Source organism: Camelus dromedarius, chromosome 21 (assembly GCF_036321535.1).
Source record: "Camelus dromedarius isolate mCamDro1 chromosome 21, mCamDro1.pat, whole genome shotgun sequence".
Classification (NCBI taxonomy): Eukaryota; Metazoa; Chordata; class Mammalia; order Artiodactyla; family Camelidae; genus Camelus; species Camelus dromedarius.
Window position 1 is genome coordinate 24,959,456 of NC_087456.1, and position 12,193 is coordinate 24,971,648.

The 12,193-nt window shown below is 36.2% G+C and overlaps 1 protein-coding gene across 2 annotated transcripts in view; it reads right to left on the bottom strand.

The window, feature by feature from the left end:
- The window catches only part of IARS2 (isoleucyl-tRNA synthetase 2, mitochondrial), a 44,150-nt gene that overhangs the window by 2,813 nt on the left and 29,144 nt on the right, over positions 1–12,193 (bottom strand). For both annotated transcript variants that reach the window (XM_064477281.1, XM_031438399.2), the window contains exons 15-21: positions 6,927–7,035; positions 5,878–5,980; positions 4,486–4,611; positions 3,710–3,841; positions 2,811–2,917; positions 1,727–1,872; positions 858–1,048 (exon numbers count right to left, since the gene is read on the bottom strand). In XM_064477281.1, the coding sequence (XP_064333351.1) occupies positions 858–1,048; positions 1,727–1,872; positions 2,811–2,917; positions 3,710–3,841; positions 4,486–4,611; positions 5,878–5,980; positions 6,927–7,035 (914 nt within the window). The remainder of the gene's footprint in view (positions 1–857; positions 1,049–1,726; positions 1,873–2,810; positions 2,918–3,709; positions 3,842–4,485; positions 4,612–5,877; positions 5,981–6,926; positions 7,036–12,193) is intronic.

Here is a 12,193-nt window from a genome sequence, read left to right on the forward strand (position 1 = left end):
AATGGAGTCACGAGCTTCCCAACTTGTGGATTTTAAAATGTGAACATCTTACTGAAATCCTATTATGTGATCAACGATCTTATGCCTACTAGCTATTTCAAGGCTCAAGTCTTAACCAACTTAATTATATTATTAAAAATTTAAATTGAACTTACCAACCAAATGAGATGGTCATTTTTTTTAGAAAACTATATGATGCCAGTAAAACTTTAAAAAAATATACTCACTGCCAATTTTCTTCTTGAGTCTTAAAACTAGAGAAAAATCCTGAGTCAATTGTCAAGTTATAAGCCCATCTGGCCAGTCAAGCCCTAAGAATCCCAAGAAGAAAGTTCTGCTGGCCCTTTTGGAAATAAAAAATAGGATGAATGCTTTGAGATCACATGATAACTTGCAAAAGCAAATGAATTTTCTTCAGATCTCATGAGAAAAAGATGAAAATCTTTTTTTGGATTTGTTCTGAATCTGGTCCAGATGGACAAAATTCTCAGAAAACCAGACCCTTAACACAAAACTCCCAATTTCTGTGTCTTTTGAAACTACTGCCACCGAGTTACATGTCGCCTACTGTCTAAGCAGCCCTGAGGGCTTGCCTGTCAAGCAGAACTTCACTATACCTTCCGTCCCAACCTATAAAGGAGTAGTAAGTAGCAACAGAGGACACGTTTGCAAAAGAGAAGAAAAAGCACGGAGAATGAGGAAACAAAGAATCAGTGATAACACCAGGATTAGAAGACAGAAATCCTAATTTATAGTTTAAAAACATATATTATTTACAGCAAGATTTTTAAAAACCAAATTTCAGCTGAAGCTGAATGGCACTAACACCATTTCAAGAGACACAGACTGCTGCTGACCTCTATGATCTCAAAAAGCAGTCCAGGCTCGATCACAATGATAACCTCGTGCTCGGCTGCATTTTTGCCAGGGATGCTTCCCAGAAATGAATCTCTCATCGCACACGCACTCTCTATCGCCTCTTCCAACCCGGGCTTCTTCCAGATAGAGCTGGTTTTAATCCACCCAGTACGAAAAACACTCTTGGGTTCTTAAAAAAAAAAAAAAAGGCAAACTAATTTACACATATTCTAAACTATATATAAAGCTCTAACCATCAAATATTTACTATTCATGGGAAATAAGAATTGTTATTTACGGTAATTAGCATGGAGCCACCCTAAATGCCCTAAGTGCTTACCAAACATTTCTACCAACATGTGAAAACGTAAACAAAGGATAAGATAGACAGTAAGGTCTCAAAGGACTCCTGGAGGAAAAGAACATAGAAAGAAATATCCCAATATTACAGCAGTCGTCTCCGGGTTATAAGTAAGATCGTGAGTGACTTTTCATCCTCATTCTAAAATTCTTTGTTTCTAATTTTCTGTAAGCTTAATAATATCAGAAAAAAAACTATTACAAAAATATTCACTAAAAGGCACTATACTTTATTTTAGTAAAACCTAAAATACATTTCTGACATTTATAAAAGTATTTAACAAAAAGTGATTTCTCAATATTGTCGAGCTGCTAATACATTTCAGAAAACTCTTTAAGGTGACTCAGAGGCCATTCTGAAATTCATCCTACTCATCCACTAAATGAACAGGTCATAAAGCATTCACTGCAGATGAACAAGAGCCTCTTACAATGAAGCTGATAAAATTAGAAGTTGCACTCACAGCCAGGGCCTTTCTCATTAGAGAACAAATCAAGAATTTCTTACCTTTAACATAAGGTACGTGCTGGAACACCTCCTCAGCCAAGTGAGGAAGAATGGGAGCAAAGGAACGAACCACCACGTCCAGAATTTCGGCCAAGGCAGTCTGACAGGAGCGTCGTCGCGGGTCGTTGGCACGTTCACAGTACAGCCTGGACAAGAACAGCCTGCTCAGCAGGTGACACTTTGTCTACCACGTGCCAGGACGGGACCTGCCTCAGGCTGAGCTGGTCCTTACAGGGCCTAACCTATCGTCTCACTAAAGAAGAGTACATTCCGTCATACGACTTTCCGGTAACATCCTCTGCTCCACTTGCCCCTTTCCAGGTGCGCCCACCTCCTCAAAACACTCTCACAGCCACGCCACGTCCAATCCCGCTTTTCAGAGATAACAGCTAGACAACTACGCCCGAGGAAAACCAGTAAGTCAGCTGATGCTGCTTAAAATGTGCCTCCCCACCCTCCCACCCATCAGTGTGTTAAGGGAAGGACTGGGAGGTACAGTCCCAGTGGAAGCACCTTGAGGTGCTGAGAGGCCACGGCTGACACCTCCCCTTGGCTGAGTTACCAGGTAAAGCTCACACCATCACCTGCTCACTGGATCCAAGAATGAAGACTTAGCACCAAGGCTTCCTCTAAAAGGGTATCACTGATGTTACACCATGTTATTACGTTAACAACGGCCTGAATATTTCTCTCTCTCCTCCGACAAGATCAGCAAACTCCTGAGAACAAGCACTATGCTCATCACATCATATTCACAGCCGTTACTTATTGGGCACCTCCTTTGTCAAACACAGCATTAAGCACAATACACATATTAAATTCTTTCATAGCCACATTATGAGGCAGGTATTATCATCACCATTCTACAAATAAAGAAACTGAGATCATAGGATAAGTTGCCCCAAATCATTAAGTTAGTGGGCGGCAGGACAAAACTCCCTCATCAGACTCGACTCAAGAACCCAACTTCTTAACAAGGGCCCAGTGCGGCCCATCTTGCTCACCTCTGCCTTTCAACATCTGCCAAGCAAAGCAGACACTCAAGAAATGTTTGTTGAGTATTTTAACATTCAGTCATACATACCTGTCTTTGATTATGCTGAAATAAAAGTTAGAGAGTTCTCTGGTATAAAATGCTTGCAAAAGCCGAACAACTTTTCCAAAATCATATTGCTTGTATGAATCGTTAATCTAGGGAACAAAGTCAAAGTAAGTTTGGAAGCTGGGATAAGCAAAGAAAAATACAAGTCATCATGAGCAAAATACATTCCTTCTCAAAATCTGTTTCAAAGGCAGGCAAATACAAAATAGGCAAAACACAAGAGCACTTAAGGATCTTCAAAACCTCATTTCTGGATCTCCAAGTCTACTATCCTCAGAAAACACTGAGCATTCTACTCTGAAAACTACAAAAGAACACTCATCAAAGGAAGAGAGCAGCTTTTAGATGATGAAATCACAGTTCTAAAACAGCAAAGAATGTAAATTACAAGTGTTCCCTCACTTATCCCTGAAAAGTAAAACTGGGCAAAAATCTTCATGTATGACTCTGACTTAAGGGTACGTGGGAGCAATTCCAATTTTTGAGAAAACAAATTATTCGTGTTTATAGATGAGAAAGTATCTTAAAAAAAAGACATAGGAATAGTCATTTCAGTTATTTCTGTACTCTGAGGTGTCTATTCCTTTATATCTGTAGATCTATAAAGTACAACTCTACGCCTTCCTACAGGAGAAACACTTGGAGCCGCTCTGGAGAGAAAAATGTGGTCTGAGGGGAAGCGCAGGACTACTGTTTCCACCAGGTACTCCTCTAGCCTTCTGAGAAACTAGGAAAGAAACTGTAGATTCACACCGAGTGAACCTAGGACAATCTCTCAGTGCTTTAGCTACTATTTCTAACATGGTTTGTTCCACTCGCATGCAACCCAAATTTCAACACACGACAGTGTTACTTCCAAAAGCTTCTTAGTGTACACTTACCTTGTTTGCTAAATCCTGCAGTAAGTGTAGCATGTACTGGTCTAAGACATACATATTGTTAACAGGGATGGAGTCTGTTTCTGGGTTGAAACCAGCCACATTTCCCAAAAGAAAGCGGAGTGTATTCCTAAGCTATTAATATTGAGAAAGAAATAAGGAGTCAAAAAATACATGAGCCCTTCAATGATGACTGAAAAATTTCTCTACATTTAAGTTTTACCCAACTCATGCTATTTTCTTAATGGAATATTTTATTTTTATATCATTGCTAAATAAGAAATGAAAAATAAATTCTCATTTCAAAAGCCCAGTTATAGAAACAACCAGTGTGCTTTATACATAATACATAAAAACTGAAATTTCATAATATTTCACTGTATTTCTTTATAACCTTAGGGCACATCACTGTTTGGTGCCCCATTTGTTCATCTGTACAGGCAGGAATTTTGTTTTCACCTGTGAAGCAGGTGAAAATAAAAATAAATGGAATAAATATGGTCTTTGAGCTCCTAAAAAGTATATAAAGTTGGTATAATTTCATATTATATTAAAATAAAATATAAAAAGACAGTATGTAAAATTATTAGCATTACTATTAATATTTTAAAACAGATAAATTAGCACAGGATATTTTTTAAAATCTCACAACATGTGGAGAACTCATTTTCATTCAGCTGTGCAGTGCCAAACAAAATGTGCCTCATTTTTTTTAAACAATGATTCAGCAAACTTTTCATTCAGGAATGGTAAATAATAGAAGGTGTAATGACTCTGACCTTGTTAATGTCATCTCTGGCAGCATTAAGTACAGAGGGACTAATTGGCACTTCAGTGAAGACATTGGACTCAGCTACCCACCAGCGAAGGACATCAGCACCATAGGGAGGCTCTTTGCTTTGGTCCTTTCATCACGGGAAGAAACAAATGAATGTATCAATGGCTTTCAATTACAATTTGGTGAACAAATGCTTTAGGTCAGACTCCTGTTCAGAAATGTATGAGCATAATGTAGGCATAGAATATGCCTGTACTAGTGAAAAAAAAAATGTGACAATGAATATATGCATGTTCATGTATAACTGAAAAATTGTGCTCTACACTGGAATTTGACACAACATTGTAAAATGATTATAACTCAATAAAAAAATGTTTAAAAAAATCGATTGATCTTAAAAAATAAATCAATAGACAGACAGATAGATAGATAGAAGGTCTGGGGGAAGGTACAGCTCAGTGGTAGTGCGTGCCTAGCATGCACAAGGTCCTAGATTTAATCCCCAGTCCTCCATTAAAAGATAAATAAATTAAAGAAACTAATTGTCTCCCCCCTCAAAATTAAAAATATATATATACCTGTACTGTAATCAAATAAGGGCTAACAATCTCAGAGATCAGGTTGCATCTAAAAAATAACAAAACTGGATAGCAGAGTATGGCCTGCAGGCTTGTTTGATGCCCAGATGCTAACACCTGACACCTTCCTGCCGTAAACATCCAGGACAGCAGGTGGACGTCAGAGCCGGCCCGGATGCCCTCTCTGTGATGGGAGAGTGGGCGGGAGGAGGGAAATGGCTGCTTTTCCCTCTCATATTCCCAAGCAACTCAGACAGAGAAACGATTACTGGACACTAGGAGGGCAGTAAAAAGCCAAGGGAGTAAAACAGCAGATGGTGATTTCTTTTCTGAAAGCAACCCCAAAACAAACCAGATTACCAGCAATCCCAGATTTAATGTTCATTAGTGACTTAAAGTGTATCATTTCTAAGAATATAATAATACAATATATATATTTGGATGTTGCAATCTCATTTTTTTCTTACACTATTTCTGTTTAACTGTAAAACTACAGTGTATAAAGTTTAAAAAGCTCAGACAATTAAAAAAGGGATAGCATGCTTTAGAACCTAACTGGAGATTCAGACCTGAAATAAGTGAAAAGGGCTGCAATCTCAGCCCTTCCCTTTTTCAAAAAAAAAAAAAAAAAAAAAAAATCACATATTACATAAGAGTCTAGATTTAAAACATGGTAAGCATTTGCTATTTGTATAAAAGATAGTTTTATGAGTTTGTTTATATTTTATACATTGAAGTAACTATATTAAGGGTTTTGGCTGCCAACTTAAGAGCCTTAAAACAAAAAGAAAATGAATTTTTAGGTAACCACCTACTTGTCCTCCATTGATGACAACATCAGGGTCAACGACATTCCCAAGAGACTTGGACATCTTTTCTCCCTTTTCTCCGACGGTAAATCCATGAACAACCACCGTTCTAAGAAGACAAACCAGCTATTATAGCAACAAACACATTATAATGGTCATTTTGAAGAAGACTTATAGCCTAAAAAGAGTGTCTTAGTTTGACATAAATACAGTTTTTTCTGGACAGATAATTCAAAGTCTTAACTCTCAGCTGTTTATTTATCATGATTGTTATGTAGTTACAGAAAAGTTTTTATATTTACATTCACTAAACAATTATTTCCTGAGCATCCATCTGTTATGTACTGATTTTGATCATTAACACTAACCAGGAAAAAGTATGTCTTTAAAAAATACATTATCATCACAAAATTATTTTCAAAAAGACAACCTGAGAGAAATATATCTACTGTTCGATTGGCTTTTAAAAGCATGTTATACATGTAAATTGTCCTGAGATGGGTTTTCATTGTAAGACAGCAAAACTCTTAAAGCTACTGAAGAATCTTTCTAATTAGAACCTCTATCCACATATTTGAATAAAGAAAAGCTGTTTATCTGTAACTAAGTGACAATCCCTAATTTGATAAAATTGACTAAAGAAATGTTTTGATTCATTAGCCACTTGTGGCTATTACAAAGATAAGGATATGTGACTGGGGCTGCCTTCAGTCCAGCTAGAATATCCTCTCTACCTCCATTCGGGTCACGTCCACCACGGCCCTCAAGCTTCAGCTCTCTGTAGGTCTCCCCACTACTCTAGACATGCTGGCTTTACGTCTCCTAGGAGTTATGATCTGCAGCAGAGTGACAAGGATTCTCTGTATTGCTGTCTCCTTTTTGTCTCTCTTTTTTTTAAAACTTCAAAATTACTTCCCTCATGAGACTGAATACTGTAAGCTAATTAAGGGTATGTTTTATCATATATATTACTCAGCACAGTGCTTCTCACATCGGCAAGTACTCAGGGAGAATACTCAGTGTGCTGATTTGTTTAGCTCAGATGTAATACTTACTTAAAAGGTGATTTATTCCTTGCTGCCACACTTGTTAATAAGGAAGACTGGAACCAACCCCCAAGCTGGTCTTTTCCTTCCAAGTACAAATCTGCTCTTTGGTCAGTACCTCAAAAACAAGCAGTAAAAAACAGAAATTTAAGTTATTAAAACCGGAAAATGGAAATGAATGTTTACCAAAGTGTTAAAATATTAAAAGTTATCATGTTACTTATTTCTTGAGTCAGTTACATCCAATGGCTAGAGTGCATTCACTTGAGTTGTTACCCTCACTGTCAATTTATTAATCAAGATAAAGAAAATAAACCTTGGAGTATGATCTCCCAAACCACAGATAGCTAAAATATTATCTAAATTAGGGACTGATTCATAAAAATTATCAGTATCAATATTTCCAAGTAAACCTTTTATGAAAATAAACTATTTTTATTAATTCAACATTTGCTGAACATAATAACTTTATATGTTAATTCATTTAATTTTCATAGTAACTCTATAAGGTAGGTAGTATTATTATCCCTATTTTACAGATGAGGAAAGTGAGACACTGAGAGGTTTTATAATTTTATAAATCAAGGTTATGCAGATAGTAAGCAGTAGATATGGATTCCAAACCTAGATAATCTGGCCATGGAGTATATGTGCATAATCAAGATATTAATCAAGTTAGAAAATAATGTCTTATAAAGGGTAAGTTATTAACTTCTAATTTGATAATGATGCAGCCAGAAGATGGGAAAACTATAACAAAGCCCTATGAGTCAGGGGTTGAGGTATGAGGTTGGTGGGTGAGGGGAGGAATGAACAGACAGAGCAGATAATGGTGGATACATGTCATTATACATTTGTCCAAACCCACAGAATACACAACACCAAGAGCAAACCCCGAGATAAACTACGCACTTTGGATGGTTATGACGTGTCAGTGTAGGTTCACCAGTTGTAACAAATGTACTCTGGTGGGGGGTCTTGACATCAGGGAAGGGGCACGTGTGCAGGAGCAGAGGGTATATATATATGGTAAATCTCTGTATCTTCCTTTTAATTTTGATGTGAACCTAAAACTGTTTTTAAAAAAAAATAAGTCTTCAAAAAAAAAAGATATGGCAAAAGGATAACAATGCTGTACAGGTAATTTAGTCTCAAATTTGTTAGGACATATGAGATGTATGCAAGCTTGAGAGCTACTTTTGCATGCAACAGGTAACAATGGTTAATTTAAGAGTTAATAATCTGAAATAAAGGGCCATTTGGCAAACATTATAAGTAACAGTAATTTCAGTCAAGAATCATCAAGGGTGCTTAACTATTAGGAGAAAATCTGGTGACAAAACCGACTATGATTGGATGTAGCGATAGCTAATGAGATGATTAATAATAGAATACAAGTGGAAATCCTTTCCTGAAACAAGCAGATAATGAAATAGTAGGAAGTATTCCCAATCCCTTTTATCTCTTTGGACAACACATACTTCTAACCTAGTGAAATGATCCACAATCATGGAATCAAATTAAAGTTCTGTTATCCTGGAAAAAAATCACTGCTTCCACGTCTGACTAATGCACCTGAAAAACAAGGAGTTTAAATAATCTCTGAAATCTTTGCCAGCTCTAAATTTTTAAATTTTAAGACAGCCAGTTACTGCCTAAGGACCGACAGTATGCAGAATAAAAGCAATGTGAAGACTGCACAGGGGTTAGATCCGGACTGCCTGGGTCCAAATCCTGGCTGTGGCACTCGCTACTTACGGGGCCTTGGCTCAATCTTTCCATGTTTCTGTTTATTCCTCACTAAAAAGAGGGTAACACCAAACTATCCTTACCTTATCAGGTTGTTCCAGAGATTAGAGAAGTAACACAAATGCTTGGGACACAGTAAACATTCAGCAAACATTAATTGTTATTAAGATTCACCATAAAGGGCACCTGATAATTCCCGATGGAGAACTGAGAAAGATTCTTCCCGGTATCTTTTTTCAAACAGTTTTATATGAAAGCATACTTGCAAAAATATGATTGGGCAGTAAACGAAACTATTTTTAAAATGCATGGTCTCTAATCCTGCCCTGAAAAATATATGTTGTAACCTCCTAATAAAATCAGCCCACTAATAAGAGCCCAACAAAACAACTAACACCTATTAAGGGTAACGTGCCAGGGTCCTGCTCATCTTCATATATGCTGAATTGCTGGAACTGCGTAAGAAGCAAAATACAATCCTGGAAAAGGAAGGGTAACCCTAGAAAATTTCTGCAAGCAAGAGCCTTTTAAGGTGGTGTGTGAAACCAGAAGAAAAAGATGGAGGTGGGGAAGTTTTGAGGTAGCAAAGCTCTGAATAAGAAATGAAAAAATAAAGTTTACAGGAATTTTCAAAATGAAGATGAGAAGTTTAGTCCTGGATAGTAAGACATACGAAGCACAGTCAAACTCAAGTGCTATAGAATTACTGTAATTAATACTGTATAATCACTTAACCTCAGATAATCAATTACTGGGACTATTTTCTGTTCCAGTAAGTTACTTAGAGTAACGCTTAGCTTTTTCACAAAAAGCACATTCTCACTTTAAGTTGTAAAACAGTGAGAAGTTCAAGAAAATAAAACCACATATATTCCCGGTACCTAGAGATAATCACTTTATTTCAGCACATTTCCTTCCAGTATTGTGTCCACGCTTATCAATATTTACATGAGTTTGTTAGCAAATCAGGGAATTTTGTCTGCATCCTGCATTCCTGCATTCTGCATTCTTAAACATTTAACATGTCCTTAAATAATACCTTCCCATGCCCACTTAATACATCGTGTTCAAAAACACGACCTACGTCTGTCACTCTTATCATACAAATGTAAGCCATGTCACTTTAGCCATTTTTCTACAGATGGACATTGTGTTGTTAGTCAAATCATTTACTATTTGAAATGAACATCCTCACACATAATTCTTCATCCAGACTAATTACATCCACAGGATAGACTCCTGTAAGTGGAATCACTCAAAAGATAGAAAACTTCAAAGCTTTTGATACATAAGGCTAACATCCTTTCTGGTAAGTCTGTGCCAAATTACACTTACACCAGCCACATATAAGATGGAGAAATGGTGCCAATTTTTTTCTGCCTATTTTTTTAAATCTTTTATCCTTTTCTTCCCTACTGAATAGAACTTTTAGTAAAAGAAAAATTTAGAAGTCTCTTATGAAGGCAGTAGTATATTTGGAGTCTTAAAATTTCAGGAAAAGTAGTGATTAACCATGTGGTAAAAAGTTAGTATTTCCATTACAGTAACTTCCACTTTTAGGAAAATTGTAAAGATTCATATTTAGAAGGAAAAATAAACTGTTCAGTATCTCTAGGATTGTGACTTAGGTACGGCAGCAATTTAAAGAAAAAATCAACTATTAAAAAATTCTATCAAAGAGGAATCAGCAAAAAAAAAATGAGCAATCTACAATTTCATTACTAAATTTGTATAATTTTGCTGAATTGATGAATTTTGAGCAAGATTATTGTATAGAACTAATAAGGCAGGTTGTAGAAACAACAACAAACTTATTTGGCAAAACTGCTTCTTAATGTATGTAACATTTAAAAATAATTCAACCAAATATAATTACTAAAATATGCTACAAATAATTAAATCTTGAAACTAGGCTCTTTTTCAAGTATCGTATATGTCCTTAAAAGGGTGACTTTTTAAAAACGTTATTTGTAAATCTAAGTTTCTGTTTCAAAAAAATATTTTTTCTCTGTTTACTTCAAGTTATTTCTCTATTTAAAAAAAAAATCAGAAATCACACAGAATGAGCATTTTAAAACACTAATTTCTTTAGTAGATGAATGGATACACTGTGGTATATCCAGAGAATGAAATACTATTCAGCACTAAAAAGAAATGAGCAGGGAAGGCATAGCTCAGTGGTAGAGCACATGCTTAGCAGTCACAAGGTCCTGGGTTCAATCCCCAGTACCTCCACTACCACCATCACCACCACCAACAAAAGAGCTATCGAGCCATAAAAAGTCCTGAAGGAGTCTTGAATGCATATTATTTAATTTAAAAAAGCCAATCTAAAAAGGTTACATACTGTATGACTAACTATACGACATTCTGGAAAGGGCAAAACTATGGAGACAGTAAAAAGATCAGTGGTTGCCAGGGGTTAGTATGGAAGGAAGGATGAAAAGATGGAACAGAAGATTTTTAGGGCAATAAAACTATTGTGTGCAATACTATAATGGTGGATACATGCCATTATACATTTGTCAAAACCCACAGAAAGCACATCACCAAGACTGCACTCTACTGTAAACTATGGACCCTGGGTGATGATGGTGTCAATGTCAGGCGTCAGCTGTAACAAACGGACCACTCTGGCACAGGATGCTGACTGTGGGGAAGCCTGTGGGGAAGGAGACAACAGGTATGGATTCTCTGTACTTTCCTCTCAATTTTGCTATGAACTTAAAACTGCTCTAAAAAAAATTAAGCTATTAAAAATTTTTTAAACATTAATTACTTTTAAATCACTGCAATAATTAATGTCTTTGATAAATGTTTAAAGAATATTTTAGAAATATGGATATGACTTACTACCTATATATAAAATCCACTTAAAAATGCCATTCCTTTTCAGAAAGTGTTCAAGCTTCAATTTCCTCTATTCTTTTGGCATTGAACCCACTCATAAAGAAACACACAAGGAACTCACCAGGTGCCTGACCTGATGTCAAAATTCGTAAGCCAAATCTCTCTCACTGCCATAAGTCTGTCAGCAGTAAGTAAAACTAGTTATGTATGATATGTAATCACAAAATTCATAGTGTTAATTAAACATTAACAGATACGGATGGAGATTGAGAGCTAAAGTTAAGCTCAGAATCAAGCTGGTTTTCGTATCAGATTTGATACAAGCCATCTGAGAATGAAAAGTACAGTAAGACTCTCCAGGAAAGGAGGTGATGCCCCCCCCCCTTTTTTTTTTTAAAGAAAATCACCTTTGCTCTATGGCTTTTTGAACTATGAATTCATCTAGTATCTAGACTCCTTCCCACCTCATTCTTTCCACCTACCTTCTGAAACTTTTTATCCCCAAAGACTAAAAGGGAGGAAAATAGGATGAAATATAAACCATTAATCTAATTCTTACTGATCAATCTCATAAAAGTTTTGTTATTTGATTGATTTATATACTTTTTTTTTGAGGAAAAGGAATATGAGATCTGAGTGAAAAAGTAGAAACTACAGTCTAATACTGGGTTTGTATA